The following is a 19723-nucleotide window of genomic DNA, read 5'->3' as shown; positions in this document are numbered from 1 at the left end:
TATTTATACGCTGTTCCCCATGACATTGGTAAGTGTGCTTCTGTTGGTGAGGAACGGAAGTCACCAGTCAGAGGTGAGTCCCAGGAACGTCCTGTGGCTGCGGTCGCAGTCCCCAGGCAGCGGCGGCTCCTGTCCCAGCGCTGCCCCGCCTCAGTTCCTCCCCTCCCACCTCTGCCCTCCGCTGCGCGCCCTCCCCGGCCCCTCCCCGTGGGACAAGGGACGTCATGCCATCGAGGTCGGAGACTGGCTCATCTGTACTCGCATGGACTGGACGCTGTTCAGGATCTTCTTCTGGTGCCCAGCCAAAGTCACCCCTATTCTCAGGAGGTCTCTGGAAGACAGACAGACAGACAGACAGAGGAAGGTCAATGGGCAGCTGAATTTCCTCCACAGAATCATGAAACAGGCTGAGTTGGAAAGGATCCACAAGGATCAGAGTCCAGCCCCTGGCCCTGCACAGACACCCCAACAACCCCACCCTGGGCATCCCTGGCAGCGCTGTCCAAACGCTCCTGGAGCTCTGGCAGCCTCAGGGCCGTGCCCATTCCCTGGGGAGCCTGGGCAGTGCCCAGCACCCTCTGGGGGAAGAACCTTTCCTGATATGCAGCCTGAACATCCCCCAAGTTGTCCTGGGGGACACCATTCTGTTCAGGTGGTGAACCTGTTTTGCTGTTGCTAAGGGAGGTGAGGGATGTAAGCTCAGCTGGAACATCCACAGAGCCCAAACACGGCCCTGCAAGCATCACTGGGTCTGAAAGCAGGGAGACACCCACACGTTGACCCCCAGCTGGTGACTGTGGCCTCCTCCAGACTCTGGGTGACCAGTGTGAGGGATGCTCACACCTGTCCTTTGCCCTGAACTGACCTCCCCACCTCCCCAGCTGGGCAGCACCCCACTTTCAGGCGGCCCTGGCACGGCCAACTCACTCGGACGTCATCTGGGCCACCAGCTGCAGGGAGGTGAAGCCAGCGGTCAGGAAGCTGTCCCGGTACTGGCTCATCTTCACAGCACTCAGCCAGTCGTCTACTGAGGTAAAGGCAGTGAAGTCGGGGATGGAGCGGTCGAGGAGGGGCTGAGAAGGCCTGAAACAGGACACACTGCTGGGGACGAGCCCGGCCAGCACAAGGACACACTGCCCAGCCCACCCCTGGCACCCCTGTGCTCCCCCCAGCACACACCCATGGGAGGCCATGAGGAAGGCGTGTCCCATGGGAACACTGCTGTGCCAAGCAGTGCTCTGCAAGCCCGCACGTTGGATTCCAGCTGCGGGAGCCACCGGGATGAGGCGTGGGCAGAGCAGCCACCGCACCCAAATGGTCACACACCACAAAGAATCAATAGCAAAGAATTATTGCTGTTGCTTGGCTGAAAACTGCATGTTCTTTGTCTGACTGTCAGGCAGAGCAAATACAGAACCCCCCCCCGCCCCCGCCTAAGGATTTATGGATTCTCGAGCCTCTTGGGGAGCCTTTCCCCACGGCGTGGGATGGTGACAGGGAGCACTCACACAGCGGTGATGGTCGCCACAGTTTTGAGGCTTGCCGGGTTGCGGATCATTTTGTCCAGGGTGTTGACGATCTCGGTGAAGCGCGGGCGGGTGTTGCGGTCCTTCTGCCAGCAGTCCAGCATCAGCTGGTGCAGGGCGGCCGGGCAGTCCATGGGCGGCGGGAGCCGGTAGTCCTGCTCGATGGCGTTGATGACCTGAGGATGGGTGAGGACGGATGAGTGAGGGGGAAAGTGGATGAGGGACTCGGGAGGCTCCCTGAGCTGCCTGTGCAGGCAGAGGGGCTGCAGGCAGCCGGGAAGGCATGGCCAGCCCAGCTGATCAGCAGCCAAGGGAGTGGGAGGAGCCGGGGGCTCCGCGAGGTTAATCTCCGCTCTGATGCTCCGTGGCTGCAGTTCCTCCCAGCAGAGAGCTGCCACTCATTATCTCGGCGGATCTCGCCGGAGTACAGCAGTCACACTTCCAAAGCTCCTTCCCTGCTTGTAAACCCTCTGAACATTTTCAAAGGCCCTGCAGCTTGCTGAAGTCCAATTACCAGCCCACTGGCTTTTCTTCCCAATTTCCCTCCTTGCTCACCAGCCTGTTTCATCTCCAAACCAAGTGCTCCCAAGGCTCCTGGAAGGAGCAGAGAGCCCTTCAGGCAGGGATTTCTTTTGGGAATGAGCACCCCCTGGCCCCCAGAGCGGTGTGGATGACTCCCAGTGCTTACGTCTTGGTTGGACATGTCCCAGTAGGGCCTCTCTCCGAACGACATCACCTCCCACATGACGATGCCGTAGCTCCAGACGTCGCTGGCCGAGGTGAACTTGCGGTAGGCGATGGCCTCTGGCGCCGTCCACCTGACAGGGATCTTCCCCCCCTACAGAAAAAGGGACTTCAGCTGAGAAACGTCTCCCTAGGCAGAGGAGGCTTGATGCCCACAAGCCACAGTTGTGGGGTCATCCCACACACCCCAAACCATGGGTCCCTGGGGACCCCACCAAGGAGTGGGCAGGTGGCACCCGATGGCATGAGGAGGCAGGAGCCATAAACAACTCCATGAACGTATCTTGTACCTGCCCAAAAGGGCTTAGCTGAACAAAACAAATGGGTTTAGCCAAGGATTTACCCCACTGACTGTCACCACCCCACTCCAGCAGGACCCAGCACATCAGTGGCCTGTCCCCCAGGCCCCTCGCCAGGGAGTCACTAGGTGACAAGGCTAAGCATGACTGGGCTAGTGCTCGTCACAGGTAAGGAGCCACAGGCATCCCCATCCCTCAGCCTTCAACAGAAACAAGGCTGAACTGAAAGCATCCTCTACAGATTCATCTGAGCTCCCACAACTGCCAGAAGATCCTTCCAGCCCTGCTTTTGGAGAGAAAGGCAAAAAGAAAAACACCTTTAAAACCCAATGGAAAGCACTGGTGTAGGAAAGTGCCTTTGGCAGAGAGCTCCTCATTTCTCCCAAAGGCTCAAAATCAGGCTCAGCATCTCAAGCCACCCCGCCAAGCCAAGGCAGGTTGCAGGGCCAAAGGCCATGCCAAGGGCGCAGGGATGTGAGCAGGGGCAGCACGCACAGAGGGATTGCTCCCTGGAAAAGCTCCATCAAATAACCACAAAAAAAGCCAAGGGATAAGGAAAACCACAGACACGCACGGGAATTTTCTGGGGGCAGGACTGCTCTGTAAATCGTTTAGCACAATCGTTTTCCGTAGCCTTTCCGAGGACGCGTCAGCTGCTCTTGAAGGATGAATGGCAAAAAATTTGATTTGACTAACTACAAATGGAGAAATTAACTGCTAGGTTGTTTTTCCTGCCTTTTCCCCAGAGCGAAAAGACTGCTGTGGGAGGCAGAGTGATGCAATCGCAGGCACAGCATCACTTCCCAGCTGCCGGGGAGATCTATTATGGCCTAAATTAAATAAAAACACAGATGAGATAATCTCTTTTTATCTCTGAAGGTGGGGAAAAGACTAATTCATGCTTCGTCTCAGCAGCTACCGCTGGGGTATTTGAAGGAAAAATAAAAGCTGGGTGTCTGCTCAAAGGCTGCTGCCTGCTGGAAGGGTCTGGGCAGGGAGCGGGGCAGGTCCCGGGGGGACAGGAACATCCCATTGAGCAGGGGAGGGACAGTGAGGGGCTGCAACTGGGCCAAAACACTGAGTCAGCCTTAAAGGCATGTTCCTGGCTTTCCCATTTCGGCAGCAGAAGCCAGCCCTGGCACCTGGGCACAGCCCAGCAGCCCGAGGAACTGCTTTGGCAGGAGCTGGTGCAGCCTCGTGCTGGCACCCACTGCACGCTCTTCTGATTAATCCATTAGATGAGGCCAGCGAGTTGCTCATCCCTTTCCCCTCTGATCATCCTGAACACCTCTCAGGGGCTCACAAGCAGGACAGTGGCCATGCTGGGGAGCTGGGGGTCCCCTGGGGTAGCCAGGAGCAGGGGGAGAACAGAGCTGCCATTACCTACAAATGAGTTAATCAAGGAAGAGAAGGGTGGCTGGGGAATGGCAGAGCTCCCATTAGGCTTGTCTCTTTAATTTATACTTGGAACAAGTTTCCAGCAGGGAAAAGCAAACCAGACCTGGAACACTGGGGGAAGGGGAGTTAAAACACCAGGAGTTGCTGTGATCTCCCTGCCTCCCCTTCCTGTCTCTCCAGGGACTCCTCTGTGCACCTTTCCTCCACAGAGGAGAGGGAAGAGCCTTATCTGGAAACTGCAGAAGGCAGAAAGGTGCTTAAGGGAGGAGGGAGCTGGAAAACTTCTAAAAAGGAGGAAGAGAAAGGAGGGAAAAGAGGATAATTTGTGGAAACCACAGCCAGGACCTCTGGATCATGAACCTATGTGGTGGGAACACTCATGAGGTGCTCCCACCCATGCCAGACTGTACATCCAGCACCCTTCTGCCAGGTTCAGCAGGTGCAGGGCACAGGGAATGCCAGGGAGGAGAACATCCTGTGGGAGGTACCTACCAAGGAGCTGGTGTAGGTGGGGTCAGACGTGTCGTCCTGCAGGTAGCGCGAGAGGCCGAAGTCGGACACTTTGCACACCAAGTTGCTGTTGACCAGGATGTTCCTGGCAGCCAGATCTCGATGCACATAATTCATCTCTGCCAGGTACTTCATCCCAGCAGCAATCCCTCTGAGCATTCCCACCAGCTGGATCACTGTGAACTGCCCATCGTTTTGCTGCGACCAGAAAGAGCAGGCACTGGGTGAGCATGCAGACCCCACAGTGGCACCAGGGCCACTCACCCCGTCCTGCACCTCCCCAGAGGACTCCAGCTGCCCTGCCTGCTTAAAGCAGAGGTAACCACCCCAAAGCACACATTTTTGAGATGTATGGCACACTCCAGCCAGCTCCCAAGTTAAGCAAACAGGCTGGGATGTACAAACAGGACACCAACATCCCATTCCCAAATCCCACGGCCCACGTGGCCCCGCCTCGCCTCACCCGCAGGAAGGAGTCCAAGGCCCCGTTCTCCATGAACTCTGTGATGATCATGACCGGGCGGCTTTTGGTGACCACCCCTTCGAGGCGGATGATGTTGGGGTGGTCGAACTGCCCCATGATGCTGGCCTCGCTCAGGAAATCCCGGCGCTGCTTCTCCGAGTAGCCGGCCTTGAGCGTCTTGATGGCCACGTAGATCTCCCGCTTGCCTGGCAACTTCAGGCGCCCTTTATACACCTCTCCAAACTCCCCTGCAAGCACAAGATGGAATCATTTCGGTTGGAAAAGATCTCCAAGATCACTGAGTCCAACCTTTGATCAGTCAACGCCAGAGCTACCACCTCCTCCTCCTCCTCCTCACTAAACATTGCAAAGAGCAAGGGGGCCTTGCCCAGCCCACCCGTCCTCTTTAAAAGGGCCAATGTCTGCTGCTGGAGACATGTTTAGGTTTGCAACCTTCTCCAAGGTGACAGACACAGGCAGAGGCTGCAGCCGCCTGTGCAAACCCCCACAAGGAGATTTGCAGGGAAAGTGCATCAACATTTAAGAACTACCTCAAATACCAAGTGTCAGCATTGACAATCTCGGCTGCCTTTCTGCACATCACTTATCTTGGGGTGGGAAATAATTGGGCTGTTTACATTGCTGCTCTCTGATTTAAAATACAGAGAAAGCAGGACAGCTTTCACTTCACCAAAGCCAGATTTGCCTGTGGAGGGATTACATTTAAGCCACTTTTGCAGCCACTTTGCCTTGATGAGCAGTGATACATCACTGAACCTGATCCCAACCAAACTGACTCATTGCTTCCTCACAGCTTCCCCTCCCCGGCTTCTCACTTTCTCCTCTATGAGTATGACACAGTTATTTAAAAATGGCAATAGAACAGCACAGATCACACACACACACACATGCACATGTGTGTATCTACACACATGTATGGGAATATGGCACAGACTACAGTGAGATCGGGCCTTTCTTGTTATCTCATGGAAAAGCCACATGGGAAATCCCAAGAGGCCCCGTGGTCAGCCAGTGAATACATTCCTGGAGCCTTTCCCACCTCAGAGGAACTTTGAGAGCATAAAACAACCTCGTGTCCACCCTAACGCATCACAAACCCAGGAAAGCTTGATGTTTCAAGGCTTCATTGAGGGCTTCCAGGCGAAGGACCGTCTGTGCTCCCCCACAGAGCTGCTCCACGTGGGTGCCTGGCCACACAGGAGCAGCAGAGAGGGCAGGGAAGGATGGGCAGCAGGAGACAGAGAGACCCACCTGCCCCAATGACTTCTTCAATCTTCACAAAGGACACATCGATCTCCTTGGCGAACTCTCGGACGGCTTCGTTGGGGTCCTCGTAGGTGAAGGGGTCGATGTAGATCTTCATCCCCGGAGACCCTTGTTACAGGGACAACAGGGACAACAGCAGAAGGGAGACAATTACAGAAACAGTTAATAGAGTTGTTTGGGTTGGAAGGAGCTCAAAGTACCCCCATGAGCAGGGACACCTTCCACTAAACCAGTTTGCTTCAAGCCCCACCCAACCTGGCCTTGAACAATGCCAGGGATGGGGCATCCCCACAGTCTCTGGGCAGCCTGGAAAACCAAGAACAGTTGTACCATGGCCAAGGACTGGAGACCCTTCTGTTCTCACACTCTCCACTAAGTGGCTGCTATCACTGTGCTCACCTTCACAGACCCTTCTCATCCTCTTTGGGCCACCAATTCACCCAGATATCCCCTGAACCTCCTCCTCTCCCTCTCTGCCCTCCTCTCCTCCACCATTCTCCTTCCTCTTCCTCCTCCCCGGTGACGGGAGCAGTTACAGACCTGAACTACAGCGCACTGGCTTTACGGTGAAGGCTTTACGAGGCTCCACACCTTAGTGAAGAAATATTTATTTACCCAAAAAGGCCTCTGATGGCTTTGTGGCGGCTACTAAATTGACAGAGTGCAGCAATTATAACCAACAAGCTGGATGGATCCGTGAAATACGGCTTGGCTGGACGCCGGGACACGCGGGAGGTCCCTCACCCGGGGCAACGCGTGGTAGCAGGATCTGGCCACGCTGCAGGGACACGCACAAAGTGGGCTCTTGCCCCTTTCCAAGGGGGAAAAAGCAAAACCAGCTCCCCAGATTTCCCAAACGGGGTTGCAGACATCGAGTTTGGATGCCGGGGGCTTGCGGAGCTGCCAAGGGGCATGGTGGTGGGGCACGGTGAGGTCACAGGGCTCAGCGGGACACCGGTGTTGTACCACCACCCAAAAGGGACCTACAACGGGCTGTGGTGTCCCCCTGGGCGGGGGTGAGCTTCCTGTGCCATTTCTCACACAAAAAGGGGACCATGGATGGCACAGCAGCCCCTCAAGGTCATGTCTGGTGGAGACCAGGAGGGACATCACTGCCTGGTCCCCTCCCTAAGGCACCTTGCCCTTACAGGGACTAAGAGCACTCAATTACACTGCTCAGGACCTTTTCAAGGCCATGATTCCATCACACTGGTGCTTCCCAGAGCCCTTCCAGAGCTGGCATACAGATGGATGCATGGACCACAGCATCACCTCTGCACCAGGAATCTAAATCAGCTCCCAGCTGTGAAACAATTCAGGAGAAGGCATGAAAGCCTCTCAGTGGGCACTGCTGGTGCCAAACAGCCACCAAGGGAGAGCTGCTTGTGGGGCATTGAGGACTCAGGAGGGACCAGGCAGGAGCATCCTCACCCCCAAAAGGGGCCTTTGGGGCAAAAGTTCTGCACCTCAGAGGCAGGGAAGGCTGCAATGAAGCCATCTGTGCATCTCCCAGTTCATAAATCCCTTTATGGCTCTGTCTCATACACTTTAACTGCCCCATAAATTCTTTTACAAGAGCAGCTGATGCTCCAGCCAGGATTACGAAGGGATTTACAGGATCGTAACGGAGACTGGCTCACTGATCAAAATATTGAAAAAATAGAGGAGAAAACAATGCCCGAGTTTCCTGTCCACTGTCAACACAGGCTGGTTTTCAAACACCCTCTGACATGCCCCAGGCTCTGTCCACAGGCTCAGTAATCACCAGGATGAGCTCCCCCCTCATCCTCATCCCATCCAAATGAGGGATTGGCCACCCAAACCCATTCCTCATCTCTGATGACCTCAGCCCCCGGCTCACCCTTGCCACACCAGCAAAAGCTGGGTGAAATTCTGGGTACCAGAGCACACCACCAAAGAAAGGCACCTGTGGTGAGCCTGCCTGCAAAGAGCTTTGTGCTCTTAAAATCATCCCAAGAATCCTGAAAGCTGGATTAGGCCATTTTTCACTGCTGCAGACAATGGCAAATTTTTTATCACTCTTCAAAAGTTGAAGCGCTCTGCACCACGACCCTGACCCCAGCGTCCAATTCCTTCTGGCATCAAGTTTCCTTGGCAATAAATATCATGGGGACAGAGAAAAACCCTTCCTGCTGAATTGCTGCTGCTTCAACAGGGCGTTTTCCCAATTTCCCCAATCTCAAAGCTCCCAGCGAAGCAGTGGAAGGGATAAACCCTGAGAAATTACACCCCAAGAGACCCCATCTCACCCCAAAACCCACTCAGAGCACTCTGCCAGCAGCAGGTGATCCTGGGGTCCTGCCAGAGGGATGGCAGAGCTGCTCTGGGAGGCTGTAATTGCCATGCCACTGAACACACGGTGATTTGTTCCAGAGGATGCTCTCATTACTCCAGCAGTTGCTCACCACAAATTTCCCACCTGCTTTGCTCCAGCCTCTGCACTGACGGAGCACCCGGGGGCTCGCTAACCTTGGCAGAGTATCACTGGCACCCTGGATTTCTGACACCAGTCCTCACAGCCCCCAGGTTTAGAAACCCAGGACAGGCACATGCTTCATTGCTTCCCTAGGCTGAGCATCCTGGATTTCGGGGTGCTTGGGGCCGGCTAGGGATGCGCGTGGGGTGGGGAATGCTTCAAAACAGGGGGAAAACATGAAAAATCGGTCTGCCTGCAGCCTGACATGAGTTTATCCATCAGGCATCAAATAAATCTTGCCCTGCCCCCCCACAGTGCAGAAACGTGGAGAAAAGAGGGAGGAAAAGCACAGCTCCATTGCATTTTGGGATCACCCGGTGATGTTTGGAAAACAGTTTATTGTTTGCCAGGAGGTTCAGGGCCCCCCACAGCACTGCCACCACGTTGGGAGGGTTCAGGGTGATGCCAAGAAGGTCTAAAGAGATCCAGTGTGCTTTGCTGGCTTGGCTGGGCTCTCCGGCTTGTCTCCAATCCCTCTCCAGCCCTCCTGATTTTCTCTGCCAGGCTGACTGCTCCATGCCCATTCCTCCCCTCTGCTCACCCATACTGCTCCCTGCCTTCCCCACCCATCCTTCCTCCACCCCTGCATCCCACACCTCTTTCCCCCAAGCAGGCACCCAGGACCCAGAAATGGTTCTTCCCACAAGGTAGCAAATTGTACCTGGGAAGCATCTCTAGGAGAGCGTAAATGGGATTTATTTATGGGAAAATCCTGCCCCCCAAAGCTGCTGTTTTGCTGCTTTATTCTCATTTGCAGTGCTGGCTGCTGAAGGGGCACCAGAGCAGCCATTCCACACAAATACACCTGGAATTAATTCTGGTGCACAGTTCCACCGGCCACAGAGGTCTCCTAGGAAAAGTTCAGGCTCTCCTAATTGTTTGCCAAGGGGATCAGCAGCCCAAAGCCAGTTAAATGTTCCCAGTCACTGCCTGCACATCCTTCCCCGAGCAGGGGACAGGGCAAGCATCAGCCACGCAGCCAGGACAGCAGCAGTGCCAGCCACCAGCACCCACACCCCAGCTGTGCTCCCAAAACCCAGAATCCCCCCAACAGCCCAGCCCCAGTCCAGGCCCAGGCAGAGCCTGTGGCAGGAGATCAGGAACGCATCCTCCCTCTAATCACCACCTCTTCTCCTTCCTTTCCTCCTCTGGGAGTCTTCACAGCATCCTCTCCCCATCCCTTGCCCCCTACATCCTCCCTGCCCCTGACATCCCCCCAAATCCATCATCATCCCCCAAATCTCTCCTGGTACTCTTCCCACCCACAGTGCTGCACCTGCCCTCCCCCACACCCTGTCAGACACATGTGGCCATCTCCCCTCCCACCCTATGGTCCTGCCCATCTGCCACAGGGGCTCCCCCACCCCACAGCCCCCTTGGAAGGGGATGAGTGGGGCACATGCCGGGTGCAGGCTGGGGAGCGTCTGCCCCATCTGCTTTTCCCACGTGTGCTGCTCACCTCTGCCGGTGCTGTAGTGCTGCAGTTTATCGCTGTACACCGCCTCCTTGCTGTAGGCGCGCTTCCTGCCAGAAGAGGGGACAGAACAGCCAGGTTCAGGGATCAGCAGCTGCTGGGGGCCCCAAGCCACTCCCCTGCCAGCAACACTCCATCAGCAGCGGCATCGTGCTGCTCCCTCTGGCCACACGGGTCCCCCATCCCGCCTCTCCGACCCCTAATCTGTATCTTACCACCTCCACCTCCCAGGGACACTGATCCCACAGGGACCCACCTGCTGCAGACAATGGAAATGGCCACCAGGGAGACGATGAAGACCACCCCGGCCGCTGCAGACCCTGCGATCAAAGGCAGCTGCTCTCTCAGCTCTGACTTGTAATCGTCTGCGAGAGAAGAGGGACGGGGTCAATCCTCCCTGGCACGCTCAGGGAGCGAGAGCAGCGTGTGGGAAGGGATCCCCTCCCATCCCATGGGTGCTGCTCCCAAGGTGGTGGGAGAAGGGGGATGCAGGCAGGGGGCTCAGCTGAGGCAGGCAATGAGCCCATGCCATATTGCACTGGGTAGGATTGCCATGCTCGGCTCACACATCTTTGGCTTAAAGACAGGGGAGAGAAGATCCTGGAAATAATGGCAGACCAATGTGCACGGACCCAGTTTCCCAAAGAGATGAGGTTCACAAGGGGGTTTTGCCCATGGCTCTGGCATTTCCCTTTCCTCAATAAATTCATTTATTGAGCAACCTGATCTACCGGAAGGTGTCTCGGCACATGGCAGGGGGTTGGAAGGAAATGAGATTTGGTGTCCCTTCCAACCCAAACCTTTTTGAGACTCTATGATTTCAACCTGTTGGCCACTTTGACCGATTTTAACATGGGGTCTCACAGACACAGAATTCCCACAAGTTGTAGGAAAGGAAGAAAACACCACTAATAACCAAGCCAGCCAGAGAATGCTGTGCCAAGGCTTCACCCAGACCAGACATCAGAGTCCCCTGCACAATGGTGAGCTTTGGGAGAGAGGCTCAGGAGAACCCGGGAACCCTGGCTGCAGGTCTGCTTGTAGGTCTTAATATCTCAGCGTGAGACAAGTCCTTTCACAGGGCCACGGCACCCACAGCATCCCTTCCCCACTAAGCATCCCTCCAACCCCCTGCACCCCTCGGAACCTCCTCTGTCCCCTCAGCCACCCCCTGCATCCTTCAGCAGCAGCAAGCTGGGAAGAAAGCCAAGGTGGCACTGGGAGGACTGGATATGCCTGGGGGAAGCCCAAAACAATTACTGGCACCCTCCATGTGTCTCCCCCATTTTTCCCTGCCCCATCAGTGGTGTAGGTACTCTCAACAGGCAGTACCCAGCAGATCCCACACTCCTGGGGCTTCTGTAGCATTCCAGAAATACCCCTCCCTCCAGCTGCCCCAGCGAGGTCTGCCAGGCTCTGCCAGCAGCCACATGCAAGGGTTAAAATAAAACTCATCCAAAAGAAAGCATTTAGCACCCTTTTATCTGTATTTTCTACTCTGCAGTTAATTACTGGCAACTAGATTTATCTCCTGCATGCTGCTCAAATCCTGAGAAATTCTCATCTAACAATCAATTATTATTTAATAACCTACACAATCCATTCTTATTAAATTTCAATTAATTGCTTATTTGAGGCAGGATTTTTCTCCTCGCTTCTCTAATCCTGAATATTTGAGGCATTGGAGGGGGGTTTATTACCATTTCCTTCCCTTTGGTCGCCCGGCATGGTTTTCCTCTTCCCACCCCAGCTGGCACTCGACATGAATGCAAGCATGGGGTGACCCATTTTGGGGAAGAAGAAAAGCTTTAGGAAAGAAGAAAAGCTTTAGGAAAGACAGGCAGTGAGGCTGGGAGCCATGGATGCCACCTGAGCAGAGAAGGAGCCATGCCAGCAGCAACAGGGAACGGGCTCTCAGCTGCCCCAGGGCCAGGAGGACCTGCTTCACTCCCCAACTTCTGGATTAGTCCTGAAGCTGGGATTAATGACAAACCCTCCCCTGATTTAGTAGTTTCCAAAGGAAGCCAGTGTTTGTGGGTGCAGGGAAGGGCCAGAAGAAGCCACGAAGGTCATGAGCTGGCCCAACACACCCTTTTGGCATGGGAAACGAGCTTTCACATGAGTCTGACCGCCCCAGCTTTGCCCCGGTGGCTCAGATGGACCCCAAGCATCGCAGGAAAGCAGCCCAGACTCCTTCCACCAAAGCTCTGCAGCCCTCCTCCCACCCCATCGCACCGTGCCAGGGGGTTCCGTGCCCCCACAGCTGAAGGCAGCAGAGCCAGAAATAAACAGCGGGGGAGCTCCCGGAGCTGGGAGCCGGAGAGCGGCTCGCTCCTGCCGCTGGCGGATAACGAGACACCGCCGCAAATCCGCCGGCTCCCGGCACAGAGGCTCGGCAGCCAGGCCCCTTTATCCCCGTGCCCGGCGCACTCACCGTCGGTGAGGGTCTGGAAGCACATCTTGCCGCTGTACTTGCCGTAGCCGGCCACGGTGCGGGCGCGCACCTGCACCACGTACACCATGCCGGGCCGCAGCCCCTCCAGCCGCGCCGTGTTCGTCTGGCTGCGAGCCATGGACGAGTTGTACTCGTTGTGGTCCTGCGGGCACCCCGAGAGAGCCACGGTCAGTGGGACAGGGGACAGCGGGGGGACAGCGGGACTGCAGCCTGCCTGGCTGTGTTGAGGGGTTCGGCTGCTGGGGGGGGGGGGAAGGAGAGGCTCTGGTTCTGCTTCAGGAGCGTCTCTGACACAGAGGGTCCCACAGGAAAGGCTGGGAGAATTGGGATTGTTCAGCCTGGAGAAGGGCTGGGGTGATCTAATTGTGGCCTTGCAGTAGTTGAAGGGAGCTACAAGAAAGATAGGGATGGACTATTTATAAGGGCCTGGAGGGACAGGACACAGGGAATGGCTTCCCACTGACAGAAAGTACGTTTAGATGGGATATTGGGAAGAAATTCTTCCCTGGGAGGGTGGGGAGGCCCTGGCACAGGGTGCCCAGAGAAGCTGTGGCTGCCCCTGGATCCCTGGAAATGTTCCAGGCCAGGTTGGACGGGGCTTGGAGCAGCCTGGCATAGTGGAAGGAGTCCCTGCCCATGGCAGGGGGTGGAACAAGATGAGCTTTAAGGTCCCCAGGCCATTCCATGATTTTATGAAACAGGACCCACAAGGCACCTCCCAGGTGCCTCCCAGGTGGCCCCCTGGTCCCACCAGAGCAGGGAGAATGGAGTAGCAGAAGGAAACAACAAGATCATCCAGAGCAAAAATAATTTATGAACAACAAATTCCTCATCTTCAAATGATTGATGTCCTTGTGCATTTCAAAAACATCCCACAGTTACGGAAGCCTTGTGTCCCTGCCCACAGCACGGGGGTTGGAACTGGATGATCTTTAACCAAAGATCCAACCTAAACCATTCTGTGATTCCACAAAACACCATAATGTGCCCTGTGAGACCCTGCTCAAGCAGGTTCAAGGGCAACTCTCTGCCGAGATCCCCAGCCCCTGCAGCCCTGCTCTGCTGGCACAGGTCCTTGGCCTAGACCTTGGTGGAAACCTCATGCGTCTCCGCTCTCATTTGTTACCACGTTCCCCAGTGCTCTGCTGGTGAGAGGCCGCTGGTGAGATCATCTAATTATTCACACTTAGAGGAATTCATTAGAGCTGGCGAGACACAGGAGGGATGGAACAGCTTGGGCTGGGCACGGTTCATTGCAGGGGTTGGGAGCGTGTCCCCTGCAGGGCAGGACAGCTGCCAGGGACAGGAGCAGTGGGAGGCAGTGACCCGGGGCAGGGACAACCCCCATAACCTTCCCTGGTCCTCTCCAGCTCCCTCCCCTCCTCCTGATGCCATCCCCATGATTCAGGTCCTAGCAAATACCAGAGCCAAGGCAGCCATGGGCACTGATGTGCTGGACAAATGCTGCCACGGGGAAGGAATGGCTCAGGTTGGACAGGGCTCTGAGCAACCTGATCCACTGAGAGGTGTCCCACGGCAGGGGCGTGGAACTAGATGAGCCTTAAGGTCCTTTCCAACTCAAGCTGCTCTGTGATTCTCATTCTGTGATTTAGCAGCTGCAGTCACAACTCACTCCCACCTTCTGGAGGCAGCTCGGGTGACCTGGTGCCTGTCCCACCTGGCCATTCCCAGCAGAGCCTGTCTCAGAGCCTATCGATGTTCCCCATGTCCCCGTGCCCCAGCCCAGCCCCCACGGCAGGGCTCCCCCGGGCTCACCGGGGCCGGCCTGGAGCCCACGGTGCTGCCGACGTCGGGCGTGCAGATGCGGCTCAGCTTCTCGTAGTAGCGGATCTCGTAGTCCAGGATGATCCCGTTGGGCTGCTCGGGCTGGGGCCAGGACAGCGTGATGCTCCTCATCGTGGCACTCACCTGGTGCATGATGGGCACGGTGGAGGGGGCTGCCGAGGAAGCGGGGAGCGAGGGAAAATTAATGGAGAGGGGTGGGAAAACTGGCCCTGAGAAGGAGGAAAATCCCCACGGCATCCTGAATCTCCCGTGCCTGTGGCTGGCTTCCCCATGGGACCAGCTTGCTCGTTAGCAGTGGGAAGACCGGTGTCTCAGCAGCTCTACATGGAAGCAGAGCAGCGAGGCAGTGAGGGAATTCTGCTGTTTAATCCAACTACTCCCTTTAATTAGGGTCTTGGAAATCCTTGGTGTGGCTTCTCCCTGGGACTGCTTGCTCCAAGGATATCTCCCGTGGTGGGAGAGACACAGCAAAGCTCTCCCCAGCGGGGTAAACCAAGGTTTCATGACAGGCTCCGGCTCCGTGTGACATCTTTTGCTGTAACAGCATCTCTGGGGAGCCAGCACTCAGCACCCAGGGAGCTGTGCCACAACTGCCACCCCCCGTGCTCTCAGGAATGGGCTGTGGTAGCAAAAATTTGCCCACCCTGAGGACAATGACAGCAAATCAGGGCAGGGACACGCCAGCCCAGCTTCGGCTCCAGAGAAGCTGCTGGGGCTGCTCTTAGGGGCTCTCAGGGGATGCTCATCCTCAGCACCCAAATCTGCTTCTCCCAGGAGAACAGCAACACTGTCCTTCCACCATCAGGGACACTGAGCCACTAAACCAGTCAAGAGACCCTTTTTCAAATGCTTTGTGCCCTCCAAGCTGTACTTATAAGGGGCAGAGCCAGCCAACACAGCCCTAATCCTGCACTTACTCCTAGCAAAAGAAAGGTATCCAAGTCTGTCCACACCCAAAAGGACACTGGCATGTCCTGTCCACAGAGTCAGCTCCCAATGCAGCCATCTCTGCCCTCCTCCTCCTCCTCACCATGCCCACAGTACAGGCAGTGCTGGGAAGGGAAAATGCCTTCCCTGTGTGAACCCAGGGAATACCTGAACCCGGCACAACCAGCCTGGGGCATGGGATCATGCCATGGAGGGAATCTGGGGGTGGCAGGAGCCCCGTTTCTCGTGGTTCCAGTGGGAGATGTGGATAGTTCAGCATTGCCTTTGTTTACCCAGAATACTTAATCCTATATTATTTTTTTTAATCTCTCCACATCTGCTCCAGGAAGATGATCGTGGGCTGAAATTAAGCACTCAGCTTGACTGCTGCTTTATTAATTCCCATTCGCGTGGATGGGGCTGGGAAATGGTTGGAAAACCCCACTGCAAAGCCAAAGAGATTTTAGAGGGAGAGCACCAATGCCCTGGATATCCCTGGTGCATTTCCATCAGGTTACTCCACAGCCCAGCATTTCCATGTTTGTAATCAGCCTTTGCAAGACAAGCAGGGACCCCTGGGGTACAGACAGACAGATGAGGGTGACCTGGCTGTTCCCAGCTCCCCGTGGTGGGAGAAGAGCTAAGAAACACCCCAAAAATCCACCCCAGGAAAAAAAAAGGCCTGGACACAAGAGGCAGGTTTGGCTGCACATGGTTCAGCAGACAGTGATGCCAGCCAGGCACAAGTGTAGATTTGTATTCCCTGGAGCCAGGAGACTGAAATGTTTACACTGGTTTACACTGAAATATTTACACTGAAATATTTACACCAGGTTTCTCCATTGTGCTATCCAGAGGGAGCAGGATGGCAAAGGCTGCCTGGCCTGGCACAAAGCAGGAGTTCCCATCCCCTTTTTAAATCCAGAGCACACGGGTTTCCCTCCGATCCTCAGTGCAGCCCAGGACCAGTTTCCCCCTTGCCATCTGCACACCCACCCCACCAGCATCCCTGTTTGACCCAGAGCTGCTCATTCAGCTCCTGATGCCTGGCTGGGGAGAGGAAAGGGAGCAGGGGAGCCTGGAAAAGGAGACAAGAGGAAAATGATGGCAGAGGGATGTGCCAGAGGAGACAGAGCCTGGACTCAGCCCTGGCATGCTGCTCCCTCTGTGCTGTAACACAGTCAGACTGCATTCCAAGGCTGGATTCACCCCATCTCCCTTCTCCCAACTGGGAAAAGGGGCAAAGTGGTGATGCCATTTCACCCCCAAGCAATCTAGAGCGGGATAAAAGCAGGCATCAGATATCCCTCCCACAAGCCAACTCTCACCCTGCCCAGGGCACAGGCAACCATTCCTCTTCCCCCCTCTTCTCCTGGCCTTTCTCCCCACTCAGGGCTGGGGGCACCACAGCCATCACACACCCTCACACCCCGGGAGCTTTTCCTTTGGGACACAGACCTTGACTCCACACGGAGCCTGCAGCTGGCAGGGGCCAGCCAGCCTGCGTGGCGTCACGGCGGGACTCACCGGCCTGGTTGGTGGTGATGTTGACAGAGACGTGCTGCTGTGGGAAGGGGCTCTTGTTGGACACGCCGTTGACGGCCTGGATCTCGAAGGTGTAGGGGGTGTGTGCCCACAGGTTGCTGATGAAGACGCGGGTGTCGGTGAGCCCCAGCTGGCGGGGGACGAAGTCCACGTTGTCGTCGCAGCGGGAGCAGGCGCGCCGGTCCGAGCGGCACTTCTTGCACACGATGTTGTAGGTGACGTCGTCCCGGCCGCCCGTCTCCCGCGGCGGGTGCCACTCCAGGATGATGGACGTCTCGTTGACGATGGAGATGACGTTGCGGGGGCCGGATGGGACACCTGTGGGAAAGGAGAGGCATTGAGACAGCTCCCTGCCCTCCTCTGGAGGCTAACGACACCCCCAGGGATCTGCACTATCCATCACCTCCTCCCTCAGGGAGGGATTTGGTGTCCACAGCTTCGCTTAATTCAGGGTCAGACTTTCCAAACTGGCAACACCAACCACCTGCACTGCAGACAAGCTTCCCAGATGGAGATGAGGACTCCCATGCCACAAAACCACTGAAGTCTCCAAAAAAACCTCCACGTGGAATGCACGCAGATCCATCCGTGAAGACGGACCCATTTCAATCCCATCGGGAGATGCTGAGATAACTGAAGTGCTCACGCGGAGAAGCACCTCGAGCAGATTATCCCAGCAAGAGAAAAGTCACTTAGCCAGCACTGTGGAGAACCAGAGGAGCAGCAGGAGAAGAGAGAGTCAAAAATGGAAAGCGGTTATTAAGGGTTGGAAGGTTATCAAGTTGGAAACCTGGGAATTTCCCAGCATGGAGGAGAGACGGCACCACTCCATGGTTTGCAAGCAGCTCCCATGTTGGACAAGAGACGAAAACTGCATTGATCAAACCAGCCAGGAGCCATGGCAAATGCTTCGGAGGATGGGAATTGAGCACGGCTCCAATTGCAAGCGCTGCTGGATTGGGGCTGCAGTCTGTTCAGGAGGAACCCAGGAGAGCATCACTGAGGTACAAACACACATCTGCACTGATCTGGGGAAGGATCTGGGGTCAGCCAGGACGGCTCCGCAGCCAAAACCACAAAATTCAGCTGCTGGGTTATATTAAATAAGGAAAGCAAGGAATTCCTCATGCTGGCTGGGCTGGGGGCTGCACTTCCAAGAAAGAAAAAGGAGTTTGCCATGATACAGGGAGCAATAAAAATGATGGAGGACTTGACCTGCAAGGAAGGGTTAAGAGAGAGAAGCACGCTCTGTCTTGGGGAAACCTATCCCAGGGGAGCCCTCCGTGTGTGTGTGTGTGTGTGCCAGGGAACATCATTAGGGCTGTGGATAAATCAGCCCTGTTAGTGGCCAGGGATGGGCTGGACAGGGACAGATTCATCAGCACCATGGTGACGTGCCTGGTGGGATGGAGAGGTCATTCTGCATGGAGACACTCTGGGAGCCTCCCTGAGCTGCTGCCGTGGATAATGCGGATGAAAGATTTTGTTCAAATGCCCGGAGAAATGACAGCCTTAAAAAAATAAATTAAGATAATAGAATTCCATTGCCTTTAACCCTTTTCCTCTTTAGGAGTAGAAGTGTCTGTTGTGGAGCAGTCACCAGTGCAGCATCCTCATGGGCTGTCCTGGACCTGAGGCACCGCAGCACTGCCAGGCTCCCCCGCGGTGGAGGTGTCAAAGAGAGTTACAGGAGGGTTGTAGGGCCCACAGCAGGGGCAGGAGCAGGGAGAAGGACCTTGATTCCCCAGGGGAACAAGACTGCAGGACTCACAAAGGCTCAACGGGATCAATATTAGTGATTTACACCCAAAAATCTGCAACCTGTCTGGATTAAGGAGCTTTAATCCAAATCCTCCCTCCATACCTCAAGCAGATAATATCTTTTCAAGAGAAAGGACAAAAACCCTGTATTTCTTCCCTGTCCCAGTGGCAAACTGCTGCCTTCCCAAATTCCTCCCACTTTAATTGCAGTCCCTTCTCTCCTCTGCAGGGGCCCAGGAACTGCAGGGATCACCCTTGGAAGGGTTCCAGTCCAGGGCACTGCCTGCAGCTCCACAATGTTATGTACTCCTCTGGCACAGAGAAACTTTGTGGGTGAACAGCTGGCACCTCAAATTGGAGCACTACAAAAGCAAGTACTGACAAGAAGAAATAAAAATCAGCAAACAGACTTTTTTTCCAGTATTCCTGTAGCTCAGCACTGCTGTAAATCAGTTATGTAACAACACATAATAAAAATCTGTAGATTATCTGTAGTTTTGCAACCTGTCTGAGAGCTCAGGTGATCCAGCAAAACACACAAATCCTTTCCTTGTTTCCGACATGTGCTTTGGGCACTTCCCAGCATGCAGGGTCCGGAGCATCCACGTGCTAATGCTCCATGATGGGCTGCTTCAAGGGCCTGGAGTGTATCTGGAGGGGAGTTGAGGCCTGAGTTCCCAGCAGGCTGAAGAGCACAGCAGCTCTTTCCTGTCTCCTGGGCTCTTTTCCCACAAAAGCCAGGCTTGAGGACACTGCTGCTGATGCCATGAAGATTTTTTGCCTTTTCTTTTATACCCCTGTTATACCTTTTTACAACTTCTGTATTCTCAGTGCTTTTTGCCTACATTCTTGGCCTTGTTTGTCAAGCTGAGAGACTCAACATTTTAGAAGCTTCATAGCCAGGGATCAGTGCACCCCTGACCCCAAGGTCCTCTCCAGAACACATTCTGTAAACCAAGATAGAACCATCCAGGGGAAGGTTCCTTGGGGAGGGGGGCTCACTTGAGCCTCTCCTTGGGGAATCTTTGATA

General features: G+C 55.3%; 1 protein-coding gene across 1 annotated transcript in view; it reads right to left on the bottom strand.

Moving 5' to 3' along the window:
• Nucleotides 1–209: 209 nt before the first annotated feature.
• The window catches only part of EPHB1 (EPH receptor B1), a 69613-nt gene continuing 50099 nt past the window's right edge, over nt 210–19723 (bottom strand). Inside the window, exons 5-16 of the mRNA XM_082288037.1 lie at nt 16914–17249; nt 14430–14611; nt 12633–12795; nt 10455–10563; nt 10184–10248; nt 6213–6335; nt 4941–5188; nt 4460–4675; nt 2215–2364; nt 1509–1702; nt 928–1083; nt 210–331 (exon numbers count right to left, since the gene is read on the bottom strand). Coding sequence (XP_082144163.1) covers nt 223–331; nt 928–1083; nt 1509–1702; nt 2215–2364; nt 4460–4675; nt 4941–5188; nt 6213–6335; nt 10184–10248; nt 10455–10563; nt 12633–12795; nt 14430–14611; nt 16914–17249 — 2051 coding nt within the window. The 3' untranslated portion in view covers nt 210–222. The remainder of the gene's footprint in view (nt 332–927; nt 1084–1508; nt 1703–2214; nt 2365–4459; nt 4676–4940; nt 5189–6212; nt 6336–10183; nt 10249–10454; nt 10564–12632; nt 12796–14429; nt 14612–16913; nt 17250–19723) is intronic.

Source organism: Coloeus monedula (genome assembly GCF_965178545.1).
Source record: "Coloeus monedula genome assembly, chromosome: 10".
Taxonomy (NCBI): Eukaryota; Metazoa; Chordata; class Aves; order Passeriformes; family Corvidae; genus Coloeus; species Coloeus monedula.
The sequence above is the reverse complement of the archived record's forward strand: the minus strand, read 5'-3'. Positions and strand labels throughout refer to the sequence as shown.